Source organism: Ceratotherium simum, chromosome 16, assembly GCF_057802395.1.
Source record: "Ceratotherium simum simum isolate JZ-2026a chromosome 16, ASM5780239v1, whole genome shotgun sequence".
In the NCBI taxonomy this organism is placed as follows: Eukaryota; Metazoa; Chordata; class Mammalia; order Perissodactyla; family Rhinocerotidae; genus Ceratotherium; species Ceratotherium simum.
This window is the reverse complement of record NC_141915.1, coordinates 29,190,776-29,205,496: the sequence shown is the minus strand read 5'-3', so window position 1 is coordinate 29,205,496 and position 14,721 is coordinate 29,190,776. Positions and strand designations below refer to the sequence as shown.

Here is a 14,721-nt window from a genome sequence, read left to right as displayed (position 1 = left end):
GAAGTGAAGGATGGAAATTTGAAATAATAGCTGCTGAGAGTGGGAGAAGTATACTAAAGAAACACAGTGGGACTGCCATGTACAGGAAAGGATTCATGTATATGAAGTACTTGATACATAACAGGTGCTCCATAACCAATAAACAATATCTACCAATATAATTTTTGTTAACACTGGCCAATATTACATAGTCACTGGCTAAGTCTACTCTCTCGGCCTTGTAGACAAAAGATTACAAACTACATCAGTGGGAGTTTGTTTAGGACTTGTAGCCTTTGTGAGTACTAATAGATAATGCTGTTATATTATAACTCACCATTTATCATGATATGCCTGCTATTAGTCCTTATATTTTTATGTATGTTGGTTTTGTCTCACCAATTAAAGTTTTTTGAGAGGAAGGACCGTGTATTATAAGTTTCTGTATCCTTCAAAGTTTTTTACACGTAGTTTTATTTGTAAAGTAGTTTGCTTTGGTTTTCCTCTGGTTACAACAGCAAGCAACTGTTTCTTTGCTTTAAAATGGTCAAATATATTTGTACCTCCCTATTTTATTTGTGCAGGGTAAAATTTGGGGGAGCTAAGAACTGTATGACTATGACCATTCACAACTGGAACTATTCAGTTTTCACAAACAAAAGACCTACTTCTTACTTACCAAGACAGAATAAAATGTTAGCTGGGTAGTACTGCACAACAGGCACATAGCTTCCGAGAAAAAGTTTTCATTCATAGGTGAAGGTTTCAAACTGGAGGTAGATGAAGGTATACAGATCCTCTAAAAACTAGGCTAGACACATGTATGCATCTGGCCAGTAGTCACAAGAGGCTAAATTAGAGGAAATGGTGTGATCTTAGTCTTACCACAATTTCATTCCTCTGAGACACTAATGATGTGAGGTGTACAATCTGAAACATACAGAGATGATGAGTTCAAAATACCTCGGGCTTTTATTCCTACCTGTACCTTCATTGTGTAAGTCAATTCTCGCTGGAATGGGAATATGTTAATCCTGGCCAAGAGGAGGGCAATATTTCTGTTATAAAACATGGATGACTGGTGCCAGTTTGTATGATGGGTAGCAGTGGCTGCTTATTCGTCAAACAGAAATTGAAGCCTCTTTGGGTGGCCGTTCCTCTCCCAATAACTGAAACACAGAAATATATCTTACACAGCTGAAACCTAACTGGTATTCAAAGTACACTTTTTATTATATAACAGGAGTTAAAGTTTTCGAAAACCTCTATGAACGAAACCAAAGGCCATTCTCAGCACAATGAGAAACTTTTACAATCAAAATGACCTTTCATTTTTCAGAAATCTGACTGAAAACAAATGGTTAAATGTGGTGCAAACAGACAGGGCCAAGCTGTTCTGTCTATTGTGGCAGATGAACAAAGTGTGAGCTACGGAACCACTGCCCCGATGGTGACTGGAGCAGACAAGGCAAGAAGGGAGCTCACACGCAGGACGCTCAAACTCAGGCCAGGAGTCCATCTAGGGTCCAATGCCGGTCAGTCTGACGAGTCACTCTGATCCAGCACAATTATCCTGTGTGAGTATTTTTTAAAGAACAAAAAAGGTAGTTTTGAGTTGGTGTGTATGTTTTTTAAAAGACACAAACAACAGCCTCTTTCTATTCAATTGAATTCAAGGAAAAGGGGTTTTGATCTTTTTAATCAAGGGAGATTATGATCAACTAGTATATCATGGAAATACAAAATGACTGCCAAGCAATTGATAGCAGCATCTTCTGTACTCTCACCATGTAAAACTGTTCCTGTGCTGACTCTACCAATTACTTAACCAAAGTTGGCATTAATTTCACTTTATATTTTAATTAATTATAAACATTAACGCTTAAAAAATTGGGCAATTTTGAATTCAAGTCTTTGTCATTAATGTTGATTTAGATGCTGGTAAATGTTTAAAGTCTGCCCATGTTGTCCATAAACAGTGAACTTTGACCTACAGACATCTGATATCTTATTACCTGGATGGTTCAGACCAACCCAGTCGCTTCCAAATACATGGTTTTAGTTCCTCTTGATGAAATATAGGAGATAAAAAAAACAATCTGATTACTTTCTAGGTCGAAGGATGCCAGTATTTAGAAGTCACATTAATGCTCTCTCTAGTATAGGGTGAACAGTTTTACCTACAAGCGTTGTTTCCTTCTACAGAAATAGAATCTTGCTAAAAACACAGTTAATGGGCTTCCCCTCCTAACATTCTGCAGTTCCCCGTCATAGTAATGGACACTTATGATGCTAATTCACAAAGTCCCTGCATTATGTTCTCACTGAATTCAATACTAGCTAGATGCTCACACACTCTGGGCTCTGTGCCAGTCAGGGTCCTGGAAGAAACAGGATGCATCCCAAGCCCTTTCATGAAGTGACTACTTACAGAGGTGTAGTTGGAGTTAAGGGAGCAAACAAGGGATGGCAAGGTATCCAGGGACTAGCAGCGGTGGGAAGTCATTATCATTCCTAAGTCTGAAGGGACTGGGGGCAGAAGTGGGGCAGGACAGTTACTGGAACGCAGTGAGTGCTGGAACTGGGAAGGATGAGCTGCTTTATAGAAGCTGTGCTTGTAGAGGGACACCACTTCTATGCAGGGACGAGGTGCTGAAGTAAGCAGGCAGGGGAAGTAATATCTCAACTGCTCTCCTGCCCTCTGATCTTCTGCTGGGGCCTCCCCCCAGCCAACAGGAAGCCAGTCGGCCAGGAAGCCCAGGAGATGCAGTCCACAAGGGTCAGCATCCTGGGGCACAAAGCAGGGCAGAGAAAGAAGGAGAATGAGAATGGACTGGGGAAGGCATGAAAGGGATACCAGATGATCTGAAAGAGTTACTGTCTCTAACTTCCTGAGTAGCAGGAACCCAAATATAGCAGGGCGTCATTTGTGAATGGTGCCTTAAAGCTCTATCAAAATAGTTTTGAAATTAAGGTTCATTTATATCTTTCACCTTACTTGTAGACTCCATTTAAATTCTACAATTTATGATTTTTTATTGGATTCTGTAGCCTCTGTGTGAGTTAAATTTAGAACTCTTTTGAAGACACCAATTAGAAGCAAAACATCCTTCCAGACAACATGCAAGATAAGGATGATGAGACTGGCCAAAGGCTTGCTTTAGAAATACAATTGGGTGTTGTTACTTTTTTGTGATAAAGGTATGATTGACAATTAACAGAAAACCTGGGCTGAACTACAGAGAAAAAGTGTAGGAGGATGATGTATAGCATCTGGGAAACAGTTCTAAATAATTTTGATGCTCATCAAAGCCCAAGGACTCCAGGCTACATTATAAACAATCATTCATGCATACCTTCTTCAGAAGTCCCTAAAAAGCTCTCTGATTTCCTTCTCTCTGGCTTGGTGCTTTCTTCCCCTTTTCTCTTCTTTTCACCAACTTCTTGATCCTTGGTATTTGTCTCCCTTCAATGACAATGATTTTGGGTATCAAACCATATGCACAATGGCCAGGGGAACTATACTCCAAAGGAAATATAACAATAGCTAGCACTAACAGAGTGTTCCCCATGAGCCAGGCATCGGTTCAAGTGCTATAATGTATATTAACTCATTTAATTCTCATCACAACTATATAAAGCAGTTAGCACTACCATCCCCATTAAGTGATGAGGAAGCTGAGGCGCAGAGAAGTTAAAATTACACGCCTCGTAAGTCCTAGAGCTGGGATCTGACCTAGGCAGTCTGTCTCAGACTCTGCTCTCAACCACTAGGCTATCAACCACTAGGCTATATAGTCTCAAAGAAAAAAACCATTTCACTTATGTTGTAATTGGTGTTCTTTTTACAACAACCATTTGTTTTATTACCTTATCTTCATTTTCTAAAACTCTCTCTGAAGTGAAATAGCTACTTGAAGTACCTAATGATTTAAGACCACATTTGTCAAACTAGTAAGCAGAAACCATTTCCCCCACTCAACTATAAGCTCCTTAAGGGCAGAGACGTCCTCTCTCTCTGCACCTCCAGCCCCTAGCACAGCACTCGGCTCACTGTCAGTGCTCAACAGATGTTGGCTGAACCAAACTGACACTGTCTAGGGATTTTTCTTGTTTTCCTTCAGTGGATATTCAAAACGAAATATGTAAAATGAGAGAGAAAATAAAGCCAGTGAGGGTGAGAAGGATTTTTTTCCTCCTAATCTCTCATCACAGAATCCTAGGCTCCAGGGTTGGAGAAGGCCTTTGGGTTATCGTCTGTCTACCTCAGTCCAAATGTCCCAGACCAGTAATCCTGCCTGTCCTGAGTGGCAGGAGCTGTTGTTAAGAGTAACTGTAAAGGCAGCTGTTTTCTTGATCAGATAGCTATGGTTATTAGAAAGTTCGTGCTTTACTGAATAAAAATCTCTTACTCTGCAGTTTCTAGTCATTAGCTTGGTCCTTTGAGGCAGAAGAGAGTAAGATGACTCTCTTCACTTTACAATATTTCAGGTATTTGAGGGCAGCTATCAAATGCTCCACTCCATCTGCTCTTCTCAGGCTGAGCTTCCCCAGCTCCTTCAGCTGTTCTCATATGACATGGTTTCCAGACCTCTGACTGTTCTGTGGCCACCCTTTTCTGTTTGTGAATGTTCCTTTTAAAATGTGATGTGCAGAAAGGAGCCCCACGCTGTGTCCTAGGAGTCCTCTAACCAGCGTGAGACATCACCTTAATCTGGACAGTACATTTCTGTCTGTTCAGCATTAATCTGCACTGATCTTTTTAGCAACTGTATGAAACTGAGTCGCTCATGGAGTCGCTGTCCATGCGTTCTTTGAGAAGAATTTCTTCAATTCTTACCATGTCTCAAAATGCATGCTAAATGCTGGGCATATAAAAATAAGACATACTTCCTGCCTTCAATGAAATTACAGTGAGTAGGAATTTCTGATCAAAAATTCTCCATTAGGTCAGATCTCTTGCATTCTATACTTTTGCATCTAAATGCTCACCTCTATCTTTTAGAGAAATCTAACATTTCTACCTGTCAAGAGCATTTTGAATCCACAGTCTATCAGCCATCACATCAGCATTCATTCTTAGATTTGTGTTATCTAAAAATTTGATAAGCATGCCTTTTCTGATTTAATTCAAATGACTGATGAAAATGTTGAAGGTGACAGGGCCAAGATACAGCAATCTTCGAGGCCTCTCTCTATACTGATATCAATCTGCTAATCAATATTGATTGGAGGGTGGAGGGGCAGACAGGAGTCAGGGCTGGCTTATCTACAGCAATGTAATGCCATCATCACCATACATTCATTCTCCAAGGAGCTGAGGCATTTTTAAAAAAACTAAAACCTAACCCTCTTCCTGAAAAAGAAGAAAATGATCCCCTGATGGAGAGCAATAACCTTGCAGAGCCCTTGGGGAGATCCTGTAGCTCTGTGCTGTCCTCAGGTTGCTGCAGCCATCTTTCCAGGTCCTCATCCAGAGTAGAGTGAGCTCTGTCCAAGGGCAAGTGAAGGAACTGAGACAAAAGTCATTTCCCCTCTCCCTTGACAAGGAAGCATAGCACTTTAGAGTGGGAAAGGACTTTCAAACTTCTGCTTTCACTGTGCATATGAGAAAACAAGAGGTCGGTGAGATTGTATCCAGAATTGTAGAGGTCACTTAGATCCGATTTAAATGTGCACCCAAACCCTCCGTTAGGCCCCTTGACAAAAAGCCTAGCAACCACGAGATAGATCACTATCTCCCAAAGTCCAATACTAGACTCTGTCTCAATCCTAGGTCATTAAGTCAATTTCTACCTGAGGCTAGAACTGTATACTCATTCCTATAAGTTTTTTGGATTAAGAACAGCCTTTGAGTCTAAAAGATGCAGAGTGTGTTTTCAGAAGGCCTAAAAAGTCCCACTCATCTGAAAAAACATCTTCCACTCTGGCTTGGGTACCGAGAACTGAGATGATTGAGCATCTGTGAGCATCTATCTGTGTCCAGCACAGCCAGCCCTTTTGGAAAAGGAAGAGAAAACAATAACAGCAGCTAACTTTTGAGCATGTGCAAAGCACTTTATACTTATATAACCAAACGTAACTCGCCTTTCTTGAGCTACTCTTCATTTGCCTTAAATAACGGCGGAGATTTTTACTGAAGGTGTTTTTGGGAAATGAAAGGACTGGATTTACATCACACATTATAGACAAAGATTTCTAAAACTTAAAAAATTTATTTTCCTCCCCCTTTTCCTCTTTGTCTTCTTTCTCTCTCTCCCCCAAAACCCTCTCCCCACTTCCTCGCAAATCCCAGGGCTCTAGTTTCTTCCTCCACTTCCTAGAACCTCCCTTCCAGGTCTCTCTTTTCCTTTCTTATAGAGAATAATTTAGCTTTTGAAAAGTGTGACAGAAACTGGATTATCTACCCAAAAGTTATTCATAACACTCCTCTCTCACACCTTTTTCTTTTATAGCAGCCAAAAAGCTAAAAACTCCATTTCCAGTCTGCCTCGCAACTGAAGGTGGTCAGGTATCACATTTGGCGAATGAGATATAAGTGGGCATCTGCTGAGAAGGGTTTCTGAGAAAGTTTTTGCTGGCCAGATAAGAAGGGGCAGAGTTGGCTAGAATATCCCTTAGCCCCCCCACCCCCACTCTTATCTCTGACTGGTGTGTGGACAGCAGCCATCTTGCAACCAGGAGGCCACAAGCCAGAAAATAAAGGCCAACATGCTACGAGTAGCAGAGCAGCAAGATAAAAGAGCCTAAGTCCCTGGTGGCTTCGTTGAGCTGCTACACCAGCCATTCCCTGCCAACCTGTGGGCCTCTTGTTACGTGAGACAAACTTATTTAAGCACGACGGTATGGTTTTCTATCATTTGCAGCTGAAAGAATTCTGCAGGGCTACCCCAAGGATCCACAGGACTAGGATTAGGATGAGGCAAGTGGTGCAAGGGCAGATTCAAATCCTATCTTTCTTTAAAGTTTAGATATTTTGTTCATCACCAATATTTTTTGCATTAATCTTGATTTTTTAAAATATGGCATTAAAACAGCACTTATCTTGACTCCTGAGTTTTTTGGTGTTGCCTTCAATTTTGTGCCCAAGGAATGTGTTGCACTCACCTCACCCCAGTCCTGGTCCTGAACGCAGGACAAGGCAAGAGAAGTCAGGAGGCACAGGAGGTAAGCGGAAGTGGTTTACCTTAGGACACAGGTCAAAGAAGAGCTCCCAATCAGGAATGGAACTGGGTTTCTTGAGTCAACCCTGTGTTTTTATTTTTTTTTGTGAGGAAGATCAGCCCTGAGCTAACATCTGCCAATCCTCCTCTTTTTGCTGAGGAAGACCTGCCCTGGGCTAACATCTGTGCCCATCTTCCTCCACTTTATATGGGACGCCGCCACAGCATGGCTTGACAAGTGGTGTGTCGCTGCACGCCCGGGATCCAAACCAGCAAACCCCGGGCCGCCACCGCAGCAGAGCACGCGCACTTAACCACTTGTGCCACTGGGCCGGCCCCGACCCTGTGTTTTTAGACTGAATTGCCTGCATGATTGCCCCTATTTTCTCTTACTTGGCTAGGAAGATCTAAAAATTCTCTTCCAAGGCCTTTAACTAAAATGTTTTGAAAGATGCTGAAATCTGTGTTTGCTTCACAAAATGAAGTAAAAACAAACAAAAAAAAAACAACTTGACAAGAAAAAAACAAATAATCCTATTAAAAAATGGGCAAAGGACTTGAATAAATATTTCTCCAAAGCAGATATACAAACGGCCATCAAGCATATGAAGAGATGTTCAACATCACTCATCATTAAGAAAATTCAAATCAAAACCACAATGAGGCATCACCTCATACCTGTTAGAACGGCTACTATCAAAAAAACAGAAAATAGCAAGTATTGGCAAGGATGTAGCGCAATTGGAACCCTTATGCACCGTCAGTGGGAATGTAAAATGGTGCAGCTGCTGTGGAAAGCAGTATGGTATTTCCTCAAAAAATTAAAAATAGATTTACCATATGATCTAGCAATACCACTTCGGGGCATATATCCAAAAGAACTGAAATCAGGATGTCTTGAAGAGATATTTGTACACCCATGTTCATAGCAGCGTGAATCACCATAGCCAAAAGGTGGAAACAACCCAGTGTCCACCAACAGATGAATAAACAAAATGTGATATAGGGGCCGGCCCCGTGGCTTAGCGGTTAAGTGCACGTGCTCCGCTGCTGGCGGCCCGGGTTCGGATCCCGGGCGCGCACCGACGCACTGCTTCTCCGGCCATGCTGAGGCCATGTCCCACATACAGCAACTAGAAGGATGTGCAGCTATGACATACTATCTACTGGGGCTTTGGGGAAAAAATAAATAATTAAAAAAAAAAATGTGATATACACACACATATATATATACAATGGAATTTAGCCTTAAAAAGGAAGGAAATTCTGACACATGCTACATGAATGAACCTTGAGGATATTATGCTGACATAAGCCAGTTACAAAAGATAAATATTGTATGATCTTACTTATATGAGGTATTAAGAGTAGCCAAACCCATAGAAACAGAAAGTAGAATGGTGGTTATCAGGGACTGAGGGGAAGGGGAAATGGGGGGTTGTTGTTCAATGGATATAGAGTTTCAATTTTGCAAGCTGACAAAGTTGTGGAGATTGGTTGCACAACAATGTGAATATACTTAACACTACTGAACTGTATACTTAAAAATTTTATGTCGTGTATTTTATCACGATTAAAAATTTAGGAACCGGCCTGGTGGTGCAGTGGTTACGTTTGCACACTCTGCTTTGGGCGCCCGGGGCTCACAGGTTCGGATCCCGGGCCCACCTACGCACCGCTCATCAAGCCATGCTGTGGCAGGCGTCCCACATATAAAGTAGAGGAAGATGGACACAGATGTTAGCCCAGGGCCAACCTCCCTCAGCAAAAAGAGGAGGATTGGGAACAGATGTTAGCTCAGGGCTAATCTTCCTCACAAAAAAAAGAAAAAGAAAAATAAACAAAACAATAAAAAAAAAACCTTTTAAAAATAGGGGCTATTAGGATAGTACAAAAAAAGACCATTTTTTTCCTTCTTACTATTTGTCAATATCAGGAGAAAAACTATTACAAACTAATACAGTAAAATTCTTTCCCAAGTCCAGCTTTTTCTGTTACCTCTCTGTGTCCTCTTCTAGATCCTGAGTTTCTTTGGTCCAAAGCATACTATCTTCTTTTTTACTGTTAATTTCTTGTTCTTCTAAGCGCCTTTGATCTAAAAACAGTTGAAAGACTTAATTTTATTAGAACAACAACAATAAAAAATAATTGAGAAAGTGTGCCTTAAAATGGAGCGCAAAAAATTAAGGCTAATCAGTGGCCCCTGAAGTATGCGATGCACTAGTTCTCTTCCCAGGAGAGCAGGGGGCCAGGTGGCAGTCTGCAGGGCGCCTGTATTCACAGCAGCTGCTTTTCTGGAGTCTTGGGAACTCTTTGGTGCCAGGTGAAGCTACAGGAAACCTTGCCCATGCCAAGGCTCAAGAGAGACAGACAAAGCAGAGGAAAGAAAGGGCACAAAAAAGAGATGGCAAGAGACCCTGAAAACACATTGCATAGATTTACTTCGGGGGACCACCCTGTTCTCACTTGTTAGATGTTTCTAGGTTGGAGCTCCAGGGAAAGAATTTGGGTGGGGAAGGGTAGTACCCTTTAATGTATGCCAGGCATTTTATATATGCTATCTCATTTCATCCTGCAGTCCTATGAAGGGGAGGGGACTAACATTTGTTAAGTATTTTACAATGTACCAGGCACTGTTCGTGGAGCTATTATGTACATCATAAGGTAGGAATTATTCCCACTTTACAGATGAGGATGACTGAGGCTCAGAGACATTAAACAGTCTGCCATCCAAAAGTGATGGAGTCAGAATTGAGGGGGCTGACCTTAAGGCCCACACTCCCCTAAATGTACCACTGTGCTGCCAAGGATGGCGTTATGGCAAGAAGCTGATGAAAAAGATCTGGGTAGCTGGCTTACCATTTGCAGTGATGTCCAGATGACTTGCTGTGTTCTCATCCAACACTGTGGATGAGGCCTGCTGCCGCTTCAAGTGCTCTGTCCAAATACAAAAGCAGTAGGCAACTTATTTCTTCCTTTGCATGCCATACCATTCTACCATTCTCTAGGGCAGTGGTTCTCAAGGGGTGGTCCTCAGACCAGCAGCCTCAGGATAACCTGAGAGTTTGTTAGATATGCAAATTCTCGGGCCTCATCCCAGACCCACTGAATCAGAAACTCTAGGGGTGGGGTCCAGCAATCTGTGTTTTAACAAGCCCACCAAGTGATTCTGAGGCCTGACAAAGTTTGAGGACCACTGCTTTAGGGCATTCAATCTCATACAATACTAAAATAAAAATTTAAATAATGATGATGATGATGATGATAGGTAACACTTGCAGAGCCCTATGTGTCAGGTGCTGTTTCTAATTTAAATATATTAATTCAAGATTAAGGTTCACAATTAACCTTTACAACAGCCCTTGAGATTGATCATGTAATTGTTATTCCTGTTTAACAGATGAGGAAATGCAGGTAAAGAAAGGTTATAAAATCACACAGATAGTAAGAAGTAGAATTGGGATTGAATCCAGGCAGTCTAGCTCTCAAGTTTATGCTCTTAATCTTTACTTTATACTCTCTCAAGAAGTCTGTAACAATATTATAAAGCAACTCAAAAATTTCCCCATCTCTATTGGCTTATATTTCATATTTTTTACCTAGTTTATGGAAATACAGAAGGCAAAGAATATCTATAATTTCCAGTTGCTAAAGAATTGATCACTAGACCAAGACAAGCATCTGCTAAACTCAGCACTGCTCTGCATTTGTTAGATGCTCAGTCTCTTCTAAGTGCTCCCCAGAGCAGAGCAGAGACAGCGGGAAGGCAGCGCAGACAGTAACCCTGGGCTCGCTGCTGGCATGGCCCTGTTGTGTGCAGGTACAGGTCAGGAAGCAGGCCCTACGTGGCAGCTCCTGGGTATCAAGGGGCTCCATAAGATCATTTAATATAATTTGAAATAAAAAAAATCCATTTTTGTCCTTGTTTAAAAGTAGTCCCTTAGTGATCTTAAAGGATCACCTACATCCTAGGGTTCTAAAAGATCCTCCCCTTTAGGCCCTTGTCAGAAGCCTAGAGCTTTGGATGTGGGCCCTCCAAAAGCACCGGCGTCAGCTCCAGGTTACTCCCCAAAGCTCTCTTGAGGGGAAACAACAACAGAGTGATGATATACAATAACTGGGTGGGACAATAATCACTCATTATTAGGAGAAACTACCCAAGCGCCCTCTGCCCTTTGACTTCCTGGAAAATTACTGACCTAGCTCAAAGTCCAGACATCACCTAGAAACTTGGCCCAGATAATTCCCATGAGTAAAATGAAGGAGGGTTTCTGCAGAGTGCGCTGGGGTACAACAGTGCCACGAGGCTGCAATCCTGGAGAAGCCAGGTTAACGGCTGGGGAAACAGGGGAGTCCACATGGTGACTGAAGAGAGAAGATGGCCAGATCCAGAGGAAAAGTATCACTGAGGTCAAACAGCAAAGGAGCCTCCAAGTACTGCCTTAAGCCATGACCAAGGAACAGATGACACTAAGAATCTACCAGAGCAGGACATGTGGATGCAGGTGACCTCTACTCTCACAAGTAGCAGTTCTACTGTTGTATTAAGAAGAGCAACTGGAGAGGAATTTATGAGGAGTCCCTAGGGAGTTCCAGAGGAGGAAAGCCTGTGTGGGGGTAGGGGCCCTAAGAGCCTGACCCAACAACCTTGTGACCTGTACAACCCTGTGGCATTGGGGGAGGGATGCGGTGAGGCAAGAGGGGCCTATGAGTACAGGGAAAGAAAGAAACTAAGAAAGGGTCTGGCAGCTCTGACTGTCTCTATCTAAGTTCATCAGGCCAACGGTCAGGGGCTAGGGATTGTCATAGCCTAGACAGTAGCTAGTTGAGTCAGACCGGGTAAGGCCTCATTTACCTCCCTCTTCCTGGTAAGACACAAAACCCCAGAGCCCCCGAAAACCAAGTGGTGCACCTCAGGAAATTCTCTAAAGGCCCCATACCCAGAACTGGACCATCAGAAGTCTGACGAGACATGTCCTCTGGGGGCCTCTGGTCGGCCAGGCTGTCAAGAAGAGAGTAGTCAGGTCTTTTTCCTGGGGAAGCAAACCACCTGCCTCAAATGTCTCTATAACCATGCACCATTTACGTTCAACGTCAGCTCAGTTGAGCAGGGCCAGCCCATCAGCTACAACTAAAATTGAGTTGGTATTGCTCAGTCTCTGCCTGAAACGGAAAATTCTGGTTTCATTAGGTCTTGTGCCACTGACTTCTCTGCCCTCAGGAAAGTGATTCATCCACAATGCCAATACCTTTAATACCTCCTGATAATGGCAAAACTAAAAATACAAGGTGTCTTGGCCTTAGCAGCCAGACTTTAGGCCTCCCAGGTATGGCTGATTTGGTTCAAAAAGGAAATAAGAATTCCTTTAATAAAACGAAGTTCATCATCATAAAACATTTGAATGTTATTTCCTCTTAGAATCATTACCATAGACCCTTTAAGTAACAAAATGACAACAGACACAGGCCAATTATCCTGGCCAGGCTTCAGTAGTCACCTGAGGCCCCTTTTATTGGGAAACCGCCCCTTCTTGAATTCTGTAAATTCAATCAGACCTTCATAAGGCCTTCTGTACTAGTGTTCACACCTGAGACGAAGAAACCATACTGCAGTCAATGACCATAACTAACAGGGCCATGGAGTACACTCCGTAGTGAACATCCCTTACCAATTTCGTCAAGTAGCTCCTGAGATGGTGGTGGTAGCTCATCAATGTGATGCTGCGAGATGGCTTCTACTAGTTCTTAAAAAAGATAAAGGGGAAAATGACTTAACACCTTCCTGGACCTGAACTGGCTTTTCTAGGCTTCCACACGAATTTGACCTAGGCTTTCTCAGTGATGAAACAAACTAAGGCGGGAAGAAAGCCTCAGACATTAACAGTCCTAGCTGAGGGCCGGCCCCATGGCTTAGCGGTCAAGTGCCCATGCTCCGCTGCTGATGGCCCGGGTTCGGATCTCGGGCGCGCACCGACGCACCGCTTCTCTGGCCATGCTGAGGCCAGGTCCCACATACAGCAACTAGAAGGATGTGCAGCTATGACATACAACTATCTACTCGGGCTTTGGGGGAAAAATAAATAAATAAATAAATAAACAGTCCTAGCTGAGACCTGCTAATATGTGAAGGGCTTTACTCCCCCTTCTACTCCAAACCCTTTCCTACATCACCCCTTAGCCCAGTACTGCTTGATCAGTGCCCCTCCCTCCCCAAGGACATTTGGGTTAGGTGAGGTACAAATTCCTAAGAGGCTAGGGACCCAATCTGGATCAGGGCTGCTGAGGGATATAGAGGCTTTGGTTAGGCAAAATGAACAAAACATAAAGTGGGAGGCTTTCTCTGTAGACTATCAAGCCAGGACATATAGAAGCAACCATCCTTTGGGCCTCCCCTAAGTGCTCAATTATAACATTAACCAAAACCCCTCAGCATAATCCACAAAATCCCTATCCCCCGGAGGGAAATTCTAAGAGTTGGACCAAAGACATAGACATTAAAATTAATGTAGCAAAGGCAATATGTCTCAAGAACTGTTAACACTCTCATACCCTTTGATTTGGAAATTGTCTTCTAAGAATTTATCCTGTGGAAAGGGGCAGAGGTGCAGATAAAGATTTTTGTACAAAGAACAAAAATTGGAAAACAATAAAAATTTTCAACATAAGAGCATGGTTAAGCAACATACGTAGAATGGACTATTATGTAACCATTACATATTTTTACAAACCATTTTACTGACAAGTGGAAATCCTCAAAATGTATCATCAAAGAAAAAAAGCAGGCCAGAGCTGATATACAATATGATTTCAACTATGCTGAATATATATATATTTTTGTATATTTCTAAAAAATATGAAAATGATATGCACCAAAAAGTACTAGAGGTTAAAAAATGATGGTAGGATTAAGTGGTGGCTTTCTTTTTTAAGCTCTTCTTTATTCTCCAAGTTTTCTATAATAAGGATGTTTCACTTTTATAATCGGGGGAAAAAAGCATTTTTGTTTGAATCTAATGCAACATCAAAAATAAGCTCCCTTTGGGCCGGCCCTGTGGCTTAGCAGTTAAGTGCGGGCGCTCTGCTACTGACGGCCCGGGTTCAGATCCCGGGTGCGGACCGACGCACCCAGGGCTTCTCCGGCCATGCTGAGGCCGCGTCCCACATATAGCAACTAGAAGGATGTGCAACTATGACATACAACTATCTATTGGGGCTTTGGGGAGAAAAAGGGAAAAAAAGAAGAGGATGGGCGATAGATGTTAGCTCAGAGCCGGTCTTCCTCAGCAAAAAGAGGAGGATTAGCACGGATGTTAGCTCAGGGCTGATCTTCCTCACAAAAAAAATAAATAAATAAGTTCCCTTAAATTGGCTTACTTGTATTTTCATATTAAACACAGGGTACCTTTTGGCAGGCTCCTTCTCTGCATGGCATAGGATGATGTATCAGGCGCCTCAGCAATGCTGGAGGAACCAGCCCCAGTAAATGTAGGCAATCTTTTCTATAGGTAAGACATAAACATGGTAATTGACACGTATGTTAAGCTAAAAAGGCCCGTGCAGCTCAATCATTTCCAAGATT

The 14,721-nt window shown here is 42.4% G+C and overlaps 1 protein-coding gene across 7 annotated transcripts in view; it reads right to left on the bottom strand.

Annotated features, from left to right (window-relative positions):
- Positions 1–830: 830 nt before the first annotated feature.
- Positions 831–14,721, bottom strand: part of TEX14 (testis expressed 14, intercellular bridge forming factor) — a 128,860-nt gene continuing 114,969 nt past the window's right edge. For 2 of the 7 annotated variants that reach the window (XM_014790882.2, XM_087440916.1), the window contains exons 26-33: positions 14,545–14,641; positions 12,812–12,886; positions 10,002–10,079; positions 9,141–9,237; positions 5,377–5,469; positions 3,336–3,445; positions 1,995–2,046; positions 835–1,552 (exon numbers count right to left, since the gene is read on the bottom strand). In XM_014790882.2, coding sequence (XP_014646368.2) covers positions 1,516–1,552; positions 1,995–2,046; positions 3,336–3,445; positions 5,377–5,469; positions 9,141–9,237; positions 10,002–10,079; positions 12,812–12,886; positions 14,545–14,641 — 639 coding nt within the window. In that variant the 3' untranslated portion in view covers positions 835–1,515. Of the gene's footprint in view, positions 1,553–1,994; positions 2,768–3,335; positions 3,446–5,376; positions 5,470–9,140; positions 9,238–10,001; positions 10,080–12,811; positions 12,887–14,544; positions 14,642–14,721 lie in introns of those variants that run through there. The other 5 variants (XR_015554696.1, XM_087440918.1, XR_015554697.1 and 2 more) reach the window with 5 other exon arrangements.